Consider the following 19,158-nt stretch of genomic DNA (forward strand, 5'->3'; position numbering starts at 1 on the left):
ATACGCTTTTTTCCTTTTATCTATAAGATGTCTTTCACAACTACATGTGTTTTGATCCCTTTGTAAATTCCCACCCTGAGAGAGGATAGTCTCGTTTCCACGTTTCCTGTCCTGTCCTCCGCTCCTTGATTACCTTTGACCTTTTTCAAAAGCAGGTGAGGAAAGGGCGGACGAGAGGACGCGACGAGTCTAGCAAAACCAATTGAGATTCTCCCAGAGATACAAGGACACACACATACACACACACACACACACACACACACACACAATGATCTCTCTCACACACACACGAAGGCCCAATGCAGTCAAAATGCAGTTTTTTTTCTGTGTTTTGTGTCATTTTGTACAACTGCTGAGTAAACTAAAACTGTAAAAGTGTGAAAAAATGTGATCAGCGTTATTCCTGATACACTATATATATAAAAAAAAGTATGTGGACAGTGGACACGACACACAAGCTCACAGAACGGATCTGTCGAGCGCTGAAGTGCGTAGCGTGTAAAATTAGTCTGTCCTCGGTTGCAACACTCACTACTTAGTCTCTGGAAGCAATGTCAGCACAAGAACTGTTAGTCGAAAGCTTCATGAAATGGGTTTCAATGGCCGAGCAGCCACACACAGGCCAAAGATGTGCGATGCCATCTGGCAGTTCGAGGGACTAATCTGGATTTGGCGAATGCCAGGAGAACGCTACCTGCCCCAATGCATAGTGCCAAATGTAAAGTTTGATGAAGGAGGAATAATGTTCTGGGGCTGTTTTTCATGGTTCGGGCTAGGCCCCTTAGTTCTTAACGCTACAGCATACAATGACATTCTAGACGATTCTGTGCTTCCAACTTTGTGTCAACAGGGGAAAGCCCTTTCCTGTTTCAGCATGACAATGCCCCTGTGTACAAAGCGAGGTCCATACAGAAATGGTTTGTCGAGATCGCTGTGGAAGAACTAGACTGGGCTGCACACAGCCATGACCTAAACCCCATCGAACACCTTTGGGATGGAATTGGAATGCCGACTGCGAGCCAGAGGACTAATCGCCCAACATCAGTGCCCGACCTCACTAATGCTCTTGTGGCTGAATGGAAGCCAGTCCCCGCAACAATGTTCCAACATCTAGTGGAAAGCCTTCCCAGAAGAGTAGAGGCTGTTACAGCAGCAAAGGGTGGACCAACTTCATATTAATGCCCATGACCTTGGAATGAGATGTTCGACGATTAGGTGTCCACATACTTTTGCTGGTTGAAAATCTACACAGAGCCTTCTAATCAGCAGGTTTGCATGGGAGGGAGTTTCAGCTTTCCACGGTGACATCATTGGTTAATAGACCAATAAGAAAGAGAGTTTCAAACCTCTCTGCCAATAACAGCCAGTTTTCCTCCCCACTCAGACAATTCCCAGACAGTCCTAGCTAAATTCTTGCTTGAGAAACAGTTTTTTCCTAAAAATATACTTTCGCCCTTTTTAATGAAAATCTATTACAGTAAGGTACTTCATTGTTACCTCGAAATTATTTGATATTGATATAAAAAGTGAAATACTCATAAAAATCCTTGCGGGTTGACCTTCTTTTACTTAAGAGATCAGACACCTCAATCCTGTCAAGTCCTCCCATGACAGATGGAGTATATTGATCTTGTTGGGTATAATGTTACAAGACAGATGACTTTCTTACTCCAATCAATAATAAAACCATCATGCCATTTCAGCCTGACGTTACTAGGCCAGACTAAGATTATGTTGAGTTAAGCCTGATCCTGGTCAGTCATAAGTATACAGTTTCGTAAAGGTAGCATTCTATAATGATTGTAGGTCGTACTATCATTCTATAATGATTGTAGGTTGTACTATCAGTCTATGATTGTAGGTTGTACTATCAGTCTATAATGATCTATAATGATTGTAGGTCGTACTATCAGTCTATAATGATTATAGGTCATACTATCAGTCTATAATGATCTATAATGATTGTAGGTTGTACTATCAGTCTATAATGAGTATAGATCATACTATCAGTCTATAATGATCTATAATGATTATAGGTTGTACTATCAGTCTATAATGATCTATAATAATTGTAGGTCGTACTATCAGTCTATAATAATTGTAGGTCGTACTATCAGTCTATAATAATTGTAGGCCGTACTATCAGTCTATAATCATTGTAGGTCGTACTATCAGTCTATAATGATTGTCGGTCGTACTATCAGTCTCTGCCCAGTTACAATGCCTTGACTCCTGGAGAACAGGCTGGATTTTAACCTATGATCCCCATTGTGATGTTGCTGCACTGGGCCCACAACTTGAGCTCAGATTTTCAGGTCTGCTGACTGCAGATTTCCATGATTCTGTTTGTGTGTGCTATTGGCGGCCATTGTTTTCCATTTCTATCTAACTGTCTTTATTCTCAGACACAATTAGACCATGCCAGTACATATACAGTACATACCTCCGCAGTCCGTGAGCCCTCTCAATAGGAGATGGAATCTTCCCTATGGACTACCCAGTAGGTTCCCAGCTGTGCCAATTGGTGGAGAGGGAGATGAAAGCTTACACATTGACACACATTGACACACACACATATACATGCGCAAGCACACACACTCACTTACACAAACACGCGTGCACCCACTCGCACACGCGTGCACCCACACACACACACACACACACACACACACACACACACACACAGTCAGATGCCCTGTAGTGGAATTATGTCTTTGAAAGAGAAAGCAGATGTTTGAGAGAGAGAAAGGCAGAGAGTGTGCCAAATTCTCTAGAATGGCGTTGGAGGCGGCTTATGGTAGAGAAATGAACATTACATTCTCTGGAAACAGCTCTGGTGGACATTGCTGCAGTCAGCATGCCAACTGCACGCTCCTTCAACACTTGAGATATCTGTGGCATTGTGTTGTGTGACAAAACTCCACATTTTAGAGTTGCCTTTTATTGTCCCCAGCACAAGGTGCACCTGTGTAATTATAATGCTGTTTAATTCATTTGTTGATATGCCACACCTGTCAGATAGATGGATTATCTTGGCAAATGAGAAATTCTCACCAGCAGGGAGGAAAACAAAGTGCTGCAAAATATTTGAAAGGAATAAGCTTTTTGTGTATTTCTGGGATCTTTTATTTCAGCTCATGAAACCCAGGGACCAACACTTTTTACATGTTACGTTTATATTTGTATTTTTGTTCAGTGTATTTAGCACTGAACAAAAAAGGTATACAGTATGCCTCGGCCACAACGCAGTAGCGGCTCCTGATTGACTGAGTAGGAGGGGCGGGGCCAAGTGAGGATGGATTTTTACAAATTCAACAGACATGCATCTCATTAACCTGCCTGATAATATCTAATTTTCCATTCTACATATTTGTCTAAACTCTGAATATAATATAAATGGAGTTATAGGCCTAGTTAGACTGTTTATAGGCAGACTATGACATTAGACCTACACCGTAGTAGACCATATAGCCCATCTACCCTATTTAAAACGGAAAAGATTAATTGGTTCCATTTAAAGATATGTATTCATGAAATCAAAGTGCTGTGACATGTATAAATAAAATCAAATAGCCTAGTACACACATCACAACTTTTAAAATGCTCAAATCAAAAGGCTATTGCACAGGAAAACGTGGACAGTCGGGTGCATGGTACATTCAGAACTGCTGGACAGTAACATAATAAACTAAAGCACTGATCACATAGGGAACGAGATCAGAATGACTCCTGAGGCTCGACCCATTAATTAAATCATTAAATAGGTAGCCACGCCTACAAAACTAAGACAATCCATATGTTCAAATCAAAAGGCCTGATTAACATGACATCACTATCGCAGCCACATCCGAGTCCCCCGTGCCGACACATTCAGAAATCAAAAAATGGTATTTAGTTTAAAAGCGCTGACGAAGAGAACAAGAAACACTTTTCAATGAGAAACCAGAAATCCACTTTGGGTAAAAAAAAAAAAAGTTTACGACTTTAAAAGACATTCAAACATATAGCCTGCAATACTAATGATAATTTTCAGGAGAGCAAAAAAACGACAGCCTACATTTAAACACCACCGCAGAAGCTTCGCTGTTCAACATGTTCCAAATGATGTAGCCTAGTTTGGTTGTTTGGAGACAATGGCATATCACCCGCAGCCTACCTCTTCCAATGCATCGTGGAAACGTGTGAATCGAATTATACTAGACGAAGGAGCCGAAATCAGTAGAACATCCTGGCATTTAAACCAAACTCGATTTTTGAAACGTTGCATACTGTTAAACATTGTATTTTCACATAGTGAGAACGCGTCATGTGTGATTGCGTTGTTTCCCGCTACTAATTGATTTTGGTAGCTCATCCCCATATCTAATTGATCAGCTGTTGTCAAAGCGTACATTTATGACATCTGTGCATTTTAAAGTATGCTTGATTTAAGAAATGTTGCATACTATAAAACATTTTTTTCGCTTACTCAAACGGCCTGTTATTTAGGACGCAAGTATGGGTATTCTCTAAGTGTGTGTGTATATGTGCCTGCGTCGTAGGCAGAATGTCTTCTCGTAATGCGTGTTCTTTCCTCAGTATGTGTTAGGGGGTAGAGCAGCTTTACTATTGCAGATAGATTGAAGCTTCCATCAATGTAATTGTCTGCATCATTTCCAATCCCAAATATATATTGTTTTGTAAATATATATATATATATATAAATATATATGTGTGTGTAAACTGGGTGGTTCGAGCCCTGAATGCTGATTGGCTGACAGCCGTGATATATCAGACCATATACCATGGGTATGACAAAACATGTATTTTTACTGATCTAATTACTTTGGTAACTAGTTTACAATAGCAATAAGGCACCTATGGGGTTTGTGGTATATGGCCAATATACCACAGCTAAGGGCTGTATCCAGGCACTCCGTGTTGTGTCGTGTTTAAGAACAGCCCTTAACCTGGTATATTGGCCATATACTATACCCCCTAGTGCCTTATTGCTCAAATATACATACACACAGACATATATATACTTACATATATAATATTGTGTTCTTACTGATACATGTATATGATTGTCTAATTACGTTTCGTGTCATATGACATCACATCGTTTACCTTACACCTGATTAGCTGCTACACAATCATTTGATTGGCCAACAGTGTTCTGACTAATGACAATGACTTTATTGGTGATCTTTCTAGCACTTGATTCTGATGAAGTGTTTTCCTCAACAGGGGCCGAGACTGGAGCAGAGAGAGGGAGAGAGAAATAGATCAATTAGAAGAGACAGAGAGAGAGAGAGAGTAACTTCTCTTTAACACATCTGTATCCAATTAGTTTGTTCATCTGGAACGGACAAGGAGGAAGGAGGGGTGTGTGTCCATGTATATGCGTCCATGTGTGTGTGTGTGTGTGTGTGTGTGTGTGCTACCAAAACAAACCACCAGCTGGGTCTATAGAACCTGATACGGGACCAGTGTTATGTTTGTAGAAACAGACAGCTTTCAGGAAGTGCATCTGCGTCACTCTGCGTAGTGGTAGCTCCTACCTAGGGAGACCCCTAGCTCTCTGATTGGCTCGTTAAGCCCCAGTTAGGGCGGTTGGGATGGCGTTCAAATCTAAACTGGGAACAAAATTCCCCTCTGGATGGTTGGAGTGGAGCAGCCCTCTATAGGGAAAGAGATTGGCAACCTCACGGGCCAGACCCATTACAGGGGAAGCTTTCTTATCAATACCCATAAAGTGTTGTGGTGACTTTTAGTTCAACCATATCTATCACCGTTGGAAGAACTTACTCGTCGTGTTGACTCCAAGACTGTTACCAAAGCCATTATTAGCAAAAAACAAAACTTTATCTTGTTAAAATATCATCAGACATATAAATGACTTTATAATTCAAATAAACAAAGCAGGTTATTATTTGTGTGCTTCCACAGATTTGGTCTGGTTCTACCTATCATATTGTCCGTCTACATTAGTCATCAAGATTTTGGCCTGTAATCAAAAAGTGTCTCAGAGTAGGAGTGTTGATCTAAGATACAGTAAAACTCTGTTTAGAAATATTTATTGTTTAGATGTAAAATGTGTCAGTGTTTGTTACAGATGTAGGATCTTAATTTGATTGTAGTGTATTTATTCAAGGTTTATAAAGGCTTCTAATGTTTAAAACCTGATTTGCCCTAATTAAAAATGTATCAACCCCTACAAACATGACTATCAGTTATAATCCACGTTATAATCCACATAATAATCCACATTTCCAGTTGCTGCAGGATTATTTTCCTGCTGTAGCAAACTGGATTGAATTAAGATTAAGTTCAAAATGAATTTCAAATCCCGGGTGAGGACATGTTGAATATTAATGACTGTATAAATGAACATGCACAATGTCATCATGTATGTGTTAAAAGCAGCGTGGGTGTAACTAGTTCCACAGCCTTTTTTAGGTAAAATGCCCAAATAATAATTTCTAGTTGAATTAACAAATGAGAATTTGAGCCTATGTTTTCTGAAATTGGAACCAAGTTTGGGCCAACGTTTTTTTGTTTTGTTCAGGCAACACTTCGATCGATAAGTAAAAAAAAAAAAGGCAAAACAGTTTCTTAATAATAATTAGTTGAAACAATTAAATTTCGTTTTTACAGTGTAGTACAATATATAGGGAAGAGGGTGTCATTTGGGACTCAGCTGCTGTCTAAACCAATGGGGAACCAGATCAGGGGTCTCACAGTAAAGGGAAAATGTAGTGGTTATTCCTTTATGTGGACTCAACTGTCTAAAATGTCCATGTGTTTCTGGTGCCGTGTTCACAATGTGTCTCAGAGCATTTGAAATCCTCATGAATGAGAGAGGGAGGGGGTCTGATCCTGGATCAGCACTCTTACTTAGAGATGCTTTGCGAGTACAGGTCTGGTAATGTTAAATGACATTGTAGTTCATAGTGTTCATATCTCTTATCTCAGGACCCCAGGTTCAATGCAGAGGTGGATCAGATCACAGGCTATAAGACGCAGAGTATCCTGTGTATGCCCATCAAGAACCACAGAGAAGAGGTAAGACACAATACTGTGGATACAAGATACAGTACTCAGCTACTCAGGATGAATTATAGAGAGCAGGTAAGACACCATAGACAAGTGAACACATTTCAGCTCTCCAACGCTAACATGTAGAGGGGATTGCAGACCATAGATATCTCACAACACTAGCTACATACTTAGACAAAAAGGTGCTATCTAGAATTTAAAACGGCTATTCTGCTGTCCTCATAGGTGAACCTATTAAAGGACCCTTTTTGGTGCCAGGTAGAACCCTTTTAGGGGACTACATGGGGACAGCCGGAGAACCCTTTTGGAACCCTTTTTTCTAAGAGTAGATTGTACCCATATTGAACAATTTCAAGATGCACATGGAGTTCTTTTCAGAGTTTACAATAGAGCAATTGAGGTCAAAGAGAAATAGTGTAATCTAATTGGTTTTTATTCTGTTCTGTTCTTTATAGTTGTGGCTGCGTTTTGATGGATGCTCTCCCTGCTCTCTTCCCCTTATCCTCTCTCTTCCCCGTATCCTCTCTCTTCTACTTCTCCCATCTCTTCCCCCTCTCCTCTTTCTTCTCCATCTCCTCTCTCTTCCCCCTCTCCTCTCTCTTCCCCTTATCCTCTCTCTTCTACCTCTCCCATCTCTTCCCCCTCTCCTCTTTCTTCTCCATCTCCTCTCTCTTCCCCCTCTCCTCTCTCTTCCCCTTATCCTCTCTCTTCTACCTCTCCCATCTCTTCCCCCTCTCCTCTTTCTTCTCCATCTCCTCTCTCTTCCCCCTCTCCTCTCCTCTCTTCTCTCTCTCCTCTTCCCCTCTCTCTTCTACCTCTCCTCTCTCTTCCCCTTCTCCTCTCTCTTCCCCTTCTCCCATCTCTCCCCCATCTCCTCTCTCTTTCCCATCTCCTCTCTCTTCCCCTTCTCCCATCTCTTCCCCCTCTCCTCTCTCTTTCCCATCTCCTCTCTCTTCCCCCTCTCCTTCCTCTTCCCCCTCTCCTCTCTCTTTCCCATCTCCTCTCTCTTCTACCTCTCCTCTCTATTTCTCCTCTCTCTTCCCCTTCTCCCATCTCTTCCCCCTCTCCTCTCTCCTTCCCATCTCCTCTCTCTTCCCCCTCTCCTTCCTCTTCCCCCTCTCCTCTCTCTTCACCTTCCCCTCTCTTTCGCCTCCCAGGTGGTAGGAGTGGCACAGGCCATCAACAAGAAGTGTGGAGAGAATGGGACTTTCACTGAACAGGATGAAAAGGTACTGGGAGAAAGACACTGCACTCCTTGAAAAAAGGTTCCTCATAGAACCAAAAAGGGTTATATCACTTGCTTCATAAATGGAACCTCTAAAAGTTCTATATAGAACCCTTTTATATGGTTCTTTGATCAGAACCCCAAGGGAACCCCACTGAACCAAAATTGGTTCCATAAAGAACCCTGTATGGTGCCATGTATGAACTATGGCTGCTAATAATAAATTAGAATACATTTTGGCTAATAATATAATTGAATAAACAATTAAATAATGGACAAAAGAATGCCAGGCACACCAGTTTGTGTCAAGAATTGCAATGCAGCTGGGTTTTTCACACTCAACAGTTTCCTCTGTGTATCAAGACTGGTCCACCACCCAAAGGACATCCAGCCAACTTGACACAACTGTGGGAAGCATTGGAGTCCAAGTCGTGCATTCTAAGAGCATTAAGTCCAAGTCGTGCATTCTAAGAGCATTAAGTCCAAGTCGTGCATTCTAAGAGCATTAAGTCCAAGTCGTGCATTCTAAGAGCATTAAGTTCAAGTCGTGCATTCTAAGAGCATTAAGTCCAAGTCGTGCATTCTAAGAGCATTAAGTCCAAGTCGTGTATTCTAAGAACAAGTAAAGTTGAGTCGAGTTCCAAGTTTTTTCAAGTCTTAAGTCAAGATTTGGCAGTGATTACAGCTGTGAGTTTTTCTGGGTAAGTCTCTAAGAGCTTTTCACACCTGGATTGTAGAATATTTGCACATTATTATTTGTCAAGTTGGTTGTTGATCATTGCTCGACAGCCATTTTCAAGTCTTGCCATAGATTTTCAAGTTGATTGAAGTCAAAACTGTAACTAGGCCACTCAGGAACATTTAATGTCGTCTTGGTAAGCAACTCCAGTGTAGATTTGGCCTTGTGGTTTAGGTTATTGTGCTGCTAAACAGTGTGTGTTGGAAGACAGACTAAACAAGGTTTTCCTCTAGGATTTTGCCTGTGCTTTTACTTTTTTGCCACATTTTTAACAGTTTTACTTCAGTGCCTTATTACAAACAGGATGCATGTTTTGGAATATTTTTATTCTGTACAGGTTTCCTTCTTTTGACTGGCATCCATCCTCAGTTTTCTCCAGCCACAGCCATTAAACTCTGTAACTGTTTTAAAGTCCCCATCGGTCTCATGGTGAAATCCCTGAGTGGTTTCCTTCCTTTCCAGCGACATAATTAGGAAGGACACCTGTATCTTTGTAGTGACTGGGTGTATTGATACACCATCCAGTGTAGTTAATAACTGCACCATGCTCAAAGGGATATTCAATGTTTGCTTCTCCCCCCCCCCATCTACCAATAGGCGCCCTTCTTTGCGAGGCATTGGAAAAACTCCCTAGTCTTTGTGGTTGAATCTGTGTTTGAAATTCACTGCTCGACTAAGGGACCTTCCAGACAATTGTATATGTGGGGCACAGGTATGAGATCATGAAAAATCATGTTAAACACCATTATTGCAAACAGAGTGAGTCCAAGCAACTTATTATGTGATTTGTTATGGACATTTTTACTCCAAATGTATTTAGACTTTTGCCATAACAAAAGGTTTGAATACTTATTCACTCAAGACATTGCAGCTTTTTTTTTTCATTCAGAAAACATACAGTAATTCCACTTTGGCATTATGTGGTTATTCTGTGTAAGCCAGTAACAAAAACATCTCAGTTTAATCCATTTGATATTCAGCCTGTGACACAACAAAATGTGGGAACATTCAGGGGTGTGAATACTTTCTGAAGAACCCCTTTTTTCTAAGAGTGTTCAATGCTCTCCTACTCTCATTATTGTCTACATTTCTCTATAAATGCCATACTCTGAATCGAGCTTATAGTCTGATTCCCCTGACAGGACTTCTCTGCCTACCTGGCCTTCTCCGGGATCGTCCTACACAACGCCCAGCTCTACGAGACGTCCCAGCTGGAAAACCGGCGGAATCAGGTTTGTTGCCGTCTGTGGGTTTTTATGCTTTCAACGTGTGTGTGTGTGTGTGTGTGTGTCTGTCTGTGTGTGTCTGTCTGTGTGTGTCTGTCTGTGTGTGTCTGTCTGTGTGTGTCTGTCTGTCTGTCTGTCTGTCTGTCTGTGTCTGTCTGTCTGTCTGTCTGTCTGTCTGTCTGTCTGTCTGTCTGTCTGTCTGTCTGTCTGTCTGTCTGTCTGTCTGTCTGTCTGTGTGTGTGTGTGTGTGTGTGTGTGTGTGTGTGTGTGTGTGTGTGTGTGTGTGTGTGGGTGTGGGTGTGTGTGTTAGCATGCTTTCTTGTGAGTGTGTGTTCATGTTTTTGTGTTTGTGTATGAGTATGTGGGTGTGTGTTCATGCGGTCATGTTTCTGCACTGTAAATCACATTTTAAAAAGTTATTTCCAGTTATTGTTAAGTAACTGGTTAACAGCCTTTTTTGGTGAACTGTGGAACCAGTTAACAATAATTAGTTGAAACAACTTTATTTTTTTATATATTTTTTTTACAGTGTGTTTGTTTTCATGGTTTACTATGCATGTCTCCCCCAGGTGCTGTTGGACCTGGCCAGTCTGATCTTGGAAGAGCAGCAGTCCCTGGAGGTGTTACTGAGGAAGATAGCAGGCACCATCCTCTCCTTTATGCAGGCCCAGGGCTGCACTGTGTTCATAGCTGACGGAGACGTTATGGTGAGTTCACGTACGCACACACACACACATGCACACACAGTCCAACTTGACAGTCTCATGGTGAGAGGACAAAGAAAAGACAGGGAAAATGACAGGGATTGAGAAAAGAAAAGAGAATATGACATGGATTGGATGGACAGTGAGGCACATTGTGAATAGAATTCCTCAGTGAGAAGATAAAATGATAAAATCCCACAGTATTCTATATATAGAACCACAATGAGAATTACTGTATACCTCTTGTGTATTTCCAGCCTTGAATACCTTTGATGATTTCTATTCAGTCAGAACATCGACACTCAACAATCTGCAATACTGTTGGTATGAATGATGATTAATAAAAGCAGAGTTGTAAATAATTAGATAGTACCATTCATTTCAGATCGAGGCCTATGGATTTCACTTGGGCCTACTCTTAGAAAAAAAGGTGCTATCTACAACCTAAACATGTTCTCTGGCTGTCCCCATAGGATAACTCTTTGAAGTACCCTTTTTGGTTCCAGGTGGAACTCTTTGGGGTTCCAGGTAGAACCCTTTCAACAGAGCTTCCTACGTGGAACCAAAAAAGGTTCTACCTGGAACCAAAAAAGGGTTCCACCTAGAATCAAAAAGGATGGTATGGAATCTTCAACACAGATTTTGGACTGAACTCGGGCACCTTCGTAGGACAATATAACAGATGTATATTTTGAGTTGAATTTTAATCTGCAGTCCAAGTACAAAGACTGACCAAATACAGACGGACCAATCAGAACACGTCTCCCTCCAAGTGTGGTCTAGGCGAGTCTAGCCAGCAATAATGGCACTCAAGCTAAAAAACAACACTCAGAAATCTTAAAGTACATTATGTTGTCACATTGTTGTTCAGCGTTGACAGTAATTAGTCTGAGGATCATAATACATACATACATACATACATACATACATACATACATACATACATACATACATACATACATACATACATGTATTTGATGATGTGTTCTGACTCTTGTCTTAGTAAAATAGTGTAATACTATCATATATGTATTCAAATAGCTACAGTCTTCTTAAGAACTGAACATGTCTAATTCAGTAGTGTCAGACAGAACCTTATGGCTGAACCCAGATTGACATTTCAGAGCCATAAGGGTCATAAGGTTCGTAAGGGTCATAAGGTTCACACCCCCTGTACTTTAAGTGCCTTTAAAGTGAGGACTTTAATGGGTTATGAAAGAAGAATTCACTACAAAACAGTTCTGAGATCTGGGATGTGAAAACTTTGATGCTCGATATCTCAGAACTATGCTTTGCGCAGATAGAACCTTCTGGTCCCAAGGTCACAAAATCTTTGTCTATTTATTGAAGTTAATATTCTTGTTCACCAATTTTTTTGGGAGCTTCATATTTATTGATGGGAATCTTCTCTCCCTAAAATTTGACATTTGCACTGCACCCAGTCCTATACTGTAGCTCTAGGCCTACACTAAATCAGAAATCTGTTTGCTAGCTCAGTGGTTCTCAACATGTTCTCATCAAAAAAAAGAGTGATTCAAACCTTGCAAACCCCTGCGCATGCACATGCACACACACAGGGCAAAACACATGTGCACAATCGCTGCGCACAATCGCTGTAGCCTGTCATTACAGCCATAAACGGTGATACATTTTCAAAACGCAAGATACAGAAATTAACTGTGTTTTACACCTGCATTTTGAGCTAAAGGTCATTCATGTTAGCAGTCAATATCAACTAGGGACATTGTCACGCGGGATCATACGGCCGGCCAACCTGTATGTGGAGTTTGCAGGATCGGATGGAAAGCATGATCTGTCTGTAGCCTTCTTCTTCCTAACAAATATCGTAATTTATTTGCCTGAATATGCTACATCGTCATCCCATAATCATTGAAGGTGGTGCGATGTTAGACATATAGCCAGTACCACCACTGAGGTATATAGTTATAACCCTCCCAATCTAGGCCTATGTGAAATATGATAACGATCAATGAAATCACCGGCTAGACTAATGTTCTGGCAAAGATGCGACCATAGCAGATTGCTAAACTGTTGTTTATATGGATAATATTAACTAGGTAGGCTACTTGCCAGGAGAAAATTCAACAAAGCACTTTCTAGTCACTAATCTGGATTTGAGGCCACAATGCTGATGATTGGTCATTGGTCAACAGTCAGGATTAGCATTTTTTTTTGGTTCTGAGGCACAGATCTGTTGGTTTTTAAACAATAATTGTATTTTTTGTACGAAAGTGGTCTGATGAAGCTGATGCTAAGCGGCAGGACTGTTTCTCTTGCACAGACTGGAATATGTTCCGGGATTCATCCCATAACCATCAGTCACCAGCTTCATTAATAAGTGAATTGACGATGTAACCCCACAGTGACCGTACGTACATATCCCAACCAGAAGCCATGGATTACAGGCAACATCCGCACTGAAATAAAGGCTAGAGCTGCCTTATAATCCGGCCGCTTATAAGAAATCCCGCTATGACTTCCGATGTGCAATCAAACAGTGAAAACGTCACTACAAAATGAAGATCGAATCCTACCACGCCAGCTCTGGTGCTCAACGGATGAGGCAGGGCTTGCAAACTATCACAGATTACAAAATGAAACCCAAACGCGAGCTTCCCAGTGACGCGAGCCTACCAGTCGAGCCAAATTCCTTCTATGATGACTTCAAGACAAGAAACACTAAACCATGCATTAGAGCACCAGCTATTCTGGATGACTGTGTGATCTAGCTCTCCGTAGCCGATGTGAGTAAGACCTTTAAACAGGTTAATATTCCATCAGACGGATTACCAGGATGCGTATTCAGAGCATGCGCTGACCAGCTTGCAAGTGTCTTCACTGACATTTTCAACCACATTACATTTTTGGTCCACACTCACCAACACAGTTGTGAAGAAGGCACGACAACACCTCTTCCCCCTCAGGAGACCGAAATGACTTGGCATGGGCCCTCAGATCTTCAAAAAATTCTACAGCTGCACCACTGAGAGCATCTTGACTGGCTGCATCACCGCCTGGTATGGCAACTGCTTGGCATCCGACCGCTAGGCACTACGGCGGGTAGGGTGTATGGCCCAGTACATCATTGGGGCCAAGCTCCCTGCCATCCAGGACCTCTATACCTCCCCTAACATTGTCAAGGACTCCACCCACCCAAGTCATAGGCTCTTCCCTCTGCTACCGCATGGCAAGCAGTACCGATGCACCAAGTCCCAAGCCACAAGACTGCTAAATAGTTAGTCCAGGTTAACTATTGAACTATTTGCATGGACCCTTTTTGCACTCTTTTGACTGATCACATACTCTGATGCTACTGTTTTATCTATCTTCTTGTCTGGTCACTTAATCCCTACCTACAGTGCATTCGGAAAGTATTCAGACCCCTTGACTTTTTCCACATTTTGTTACATTACAGCCTTATTCTAACATGGATTAAATCGTTTCCCCCCCTCATCAATCTACACACAATATCCCATAATGAGAAAGCAAAAACATTGACATTACTTTTGCAAATGTATAAAAAATCAGAAGCAGAAATAGCACAATTACATAAGTATTCAGACTCTTTACCCAGTACTTGGTTGAAGCCCATTTGGCAGCAATTACAACCTTGAGTCTTCTTGGGTATGACGCTACAAGCTTGGCACACCTGTATTTGGGGAATTTTCCCCATTCTTCTCTGCAGATCCTCTCAAGCTCTGCCAGATTGGATGGGGAGCATTGCTGCGCAGCTATTTTCAGGTCTCTCCAGAGAGATTCGATCTGGTTCAAGCCTGGGCTCTGGCAGGGCCACTCAAGGACATTCAGAGACTTGTTCCGAAGCCACTCCTGCGTTGTCTTGCCCGCGTGCTTAGGGTCGTTGTCATCAAGGATCTCTTTATACTTTGCTCCGTTCATCTTTCCCTCGATCCAGACTCCCAGTCCCTGCTGCTGACAAATATCCCCACAGCATGATGCTTCCATCACCATGCTTCACCGTAGGGTGGTGCCAGGTTTCCTCCAGACGTGACACTTTGCATTCAGGCCAGAGAGTTCAATCTTGGTTTCATCAGACCAGAGAATCTTGTTTCTCGTGGTCTGAGAGTCCTTTAGGTGCCCTTTGGCAAACTCCAAGAGGGCTGTCATGTGCTTTTTACTGAGGAGTGGCTTCCATCTGGCCACTCTACCATAAAGGCCTGATAGGTGAAGTGCTGCAGAGATGTTTGTCCTTCTGGAAGGTTCTCCCATCTCCACAGAGGTACTCTGGAGCTCTGTCAGAGTGACCATTGGTTTCTTGGTCACCTCTCATACCAAGGCCCTTCTCCCTCAATTGCTCAGGTGTTTCTGTTTTTTACATTTGTAATACATTTGCAAACATTTCTAAAAACCTGTTTTCACTTTATCCTTATGAGGTATTGTTTGTAGATTGATGAGGAAAAAAAATAAATCCATGTTAGAATAAGGAAAAAGTCAAGGGATCTGAATACTTTACGAATGCACTGTATATGCACATACAGTATATATCTGAATGCACATACAGTATATATCTGAATGTATATACAGTATATATCTGAATGCACATACAGTATATATCTGAAAGTACATATAGTACATATCTGAATGTATATACAGTATATATCTGAATGTACATACAGTATATATCTGAATGTACATACAGTATATATCTGAATGTATATACAGTATATATCTGAATGTACATACAGTATATATCTGAATGTACATACAGTATATATCTGAATGTATATACAGTATATATCTGAATGTACATACAGTATATATCTGAATGTACATACAGTAAATATCTGAATGTATATACAGTATATATCTGAATGCACATACAGTATATATCTGAATGCACATACAGTATATATCTGAATGTACATACAGTATATATCTGAATGTATATACAGTATATATCTGAATGTACATACAGTATATATCTGAATGTATATACAGTATATATCTGAATGTACATACAGTATATATCTGAATGTATAAACAGTATATATCTGAATGTACATACAGTATATATCTGAATGTACATACAGTATATATCTGAATGTATAAACAGTATATATCTGAATGTACATACAGTATATTTCTGAATGTACATACAGTATATATCTGAATGTACATACAGTATATATCTGAATGTACATACAGTATATATCTGAATGTATATACAGTATATATCTGAATGTACATACAGTATATATCTGAATGTACATACAGTATATATCTGAATGTACATACAGTATATATCTGAATGTACATACAGTATATATCTGAATGTACATACAGTATATATCTGAATGTATAAACAGTATATATCTGAATGTACATACAGTATATATCTGAATGTATATACAGTATATATCTGAATGTATAAACAGTATATATCTGAATGTACATACAGTATATATCTGAATGTACATACAGTATATATCTGAATGTACATACAGTATATATCTGAATGTATAAACAGTATATATCTGAATGTATAAACAGTATATATCTGAATGTACATACAGTATATATCTGAATGTACATACAGTATATATCTGAATGTACATACAGTATATATCTGAATGTACATACAGTATATATCTGAATGTATATACAGTATATATCTGAATGTACATACAGTATATATCTGAATGTATAAACAGTATATATCTGAATGTATAAACAGTATATATCTGAATGTATATACAGTATATATCTGAATGTATAAACAGTATATATCTGAATGTATAAACAGTATATATCTGAATGTACATACAGTATATATCTGAATGTATATACAGTATATATCTGAATGTACATACAGTATATATCTGAATGTATATACAGTATATATCTGAATGTATAAACAGTATATATCTGAATGTATATACAGTATATATCTGAATGTATAAACAGTATATATCTGAATGTATAAACAGTATATATCTGAATGTACATAGTATATATCTGAATGTATATACAGTATATATCTGAATGTACATACAGTATATATCTGAATGTACATACAGTATATATCTGAATGTATAAACAGTATATATCTGAATGTACATACAGTATATATCTGAATGTACATACAGTATATATCTGAATGTACATACAGTATATATCTGAATGTATATACAGTATATATCTGAATGTACATACAGTATATATCTGAATGTATATACAGTATATATCTGAATGTACATACAGTATATATCTGAATGTACATACAGTATATATCTGAATGTACATACAGTATATATCTGAATGTACATACAGTATATATCTGAATGTACATACAGTATATATCTGAATGTACATACAGTATATATCTGAATGTATAAACAGTATATATCTGAATGTATATACAGTATATATCTGAATGTATAAACAGTATATATCTGAATGTATATACAGTATATATCTGAATGTACATACAGTATATATCTGAATGTATATACAGTATATATCTGAATGTATAAACAGTATATATCTGAATGTATATACAGTATATATCTGAATGTATAAACAGTATATATCTGAATGTATAAACAGTATATATCTGAATGTACATACAGTATATATCTGAATACACAATTACTGATGTATTTATTCCTCGTGTTATTGTTTTTCTACACTTCTATAAATTGTCATTTCTACTTTTATCTACGGCCTGGAGTGTGATGTATTGCAGTGAGTAAGAAGAGGAGAACACTAGACACTAAGACCAGACGTCTCCATTATGTTATCTTGTGTTGTGTTTAAGGCTTTAAGAGGGTGTAACACTTCAGGTGTCGTAGGTGTGTGGAGTCAAACGCAGGAGACAGTGAGTGCAAAGCTGTGCGTCTTTAATAGCGCCAACGCATCCCAGGGTGCTCACAATAGTAACGGCCCCAAACACAGGGCATGAGAATGTACAACAGAAAAAGTAACGACCAGGCACTAACACGTACTTCTAACAACAGAGCCGAAGGTTACACTGCAATAATCCCGCACAACAACCAGGCGGGCCGGCTGCCTAATAAAGACAAACTCATTAGCTGATTCAATCATGAACAGGTGCTACCACTAAACATACAAGGAGGGGGAGGAAAAACAATCAGTGGCAGCTAATAGGCCGGTGACGACGACCGCCGAGCGCCAACCGCCCGGAAGGGGAAACACCCTCGGTCGGACTCGTGACAGTACCCCCTCCTGACGCGCGGCTCCCGCAGCGCCGACACCGGCCTCGAGGTCGCCCCGGAGGACGAGGTGCAGGGCGATCCGGATGGAGGCGATGGAAATCCCCTCAACATGGATGGATCCAAGATGTCCCTCACCGGTACCCAGCACCTCTCCTCCGGACCGTACCCCTCCCAGTCCACGAGGTACTGCAGGCCCCTCACCCGGCGTCTTGAGTCCAGAATGGCCCGGATCGTGACGCCGGGGTCCCCTCGATGTCCAGAGGGGGAGGGACCTCCGGTACCTCACTGTCCTGCAGGGGACCAGCTACCACCGGCCTGAGGAGAGACACATGAAACGAGGGGTTAATTCGATAATAGGAAGGGAGTTGTAATCGATAACACACCTCGTTTATTCTCCTCAGGACTTTAAAGGGCCCTACACACTGCGGACCCAGCTTCCGGCAGGGCAAGCGGAGAGGTAGGTTTCGGGTCGAGAGCCAGACCCTGTCCCCGGTACAAACACGGGGCCTCACTGCGGTGGCGGTCAGCACTCCTCTTCTGCCGTCCACTCGCTTGTCGTAGAGACTCCTGGACGGCCCTCCAGGTCTCCTTGGAGCGCTGTACCCATTCCTCCACCGCAGGAGCCTCGGTCTGGCTCGGATGCCATGGTGCCAGGACCGGCTGGTATCCCAACACACACTGAAAAGGGGACACATTAGTAGAGGAGTGGCGTAGTGAGTTCTGAGCCATTTCAGCCCAGGGAATGTATCGTGCCCACTCCCCTGGCCGATCCTGGCAATACGACCGCAGAAACCTACCCACCTCCTGGTTCAATCTCTCCACCTGCCCATTACTCTCGGGGTGATAACCGGAGGTCAGGCTGACAGAGACCCCCAAGCGTTCCATGAACGCTCTCCATACCCGAGACGTGAATTGGGGGCCCCGATCAGAAACGATGTCCTCCGGCACCCCGTAGTGCCGAAAGACATGGGTAAATAATGCCTCCGCAGTCTGCAGGGCTGTAGGGATA

The 19,158-nt window shown here is 40.9% G+C and overlaps 1 protein-coding gene across 3 annotated transcripts in view; it reads left to right on the top strand.

Moving 5' to 3' along the window:
- LOC118392690 (cGMP-specific 3',5'-cyclic phosphodiesterase-like) overlaps nucleotides 1-19,158 on the top strand; it is a 124,740-nt gene that overhangs the window by 52,814 nt on the left and 52,768 nt on the right. For all 3 annotated transcript variants that reach the window (XM_052459365.1, XM_052459363.1, XM_052459364.1), the window contains exons 4-7: nucleotides 6,958-7,047; nucleotides 8,199-8,270; nucleotides 10,148-10,237; nucleotides 10,801-10,938. In XM_052459365.1, the coding sequence (XP_052315325.1) occupies nucleotides 6,958-7,047; nucleotides 8,199-8,270; nucleotides 10,148-10,237; nucleotides 10,801-10,938 (390 nt within the window). The remainder of the gene's footprint in view (nucleotides 1-6,957; nucleotides 7,048-8,198; nucleotides 8,271-10,147; nucleotides 10,238-10,800; nucleotides 10,939-19,158) is intronic.

The sequence above is a fragment of the Oncorhynchus keta genome, chromosome 13 (genome assembly GCF_023373465.1).
Source record: "Oncorhynchus keta strain PuntledgeMale-10-30-2019 chromosome 13, Oket_V2, whole genome shotgun sequence".
Lineage (NCBI taxonomy): Eukaryota > Metazoa > Chordata > Actinopteri > Salmoniformes > Salmonidae > Oncorhynchus > Oncorhynchus keta.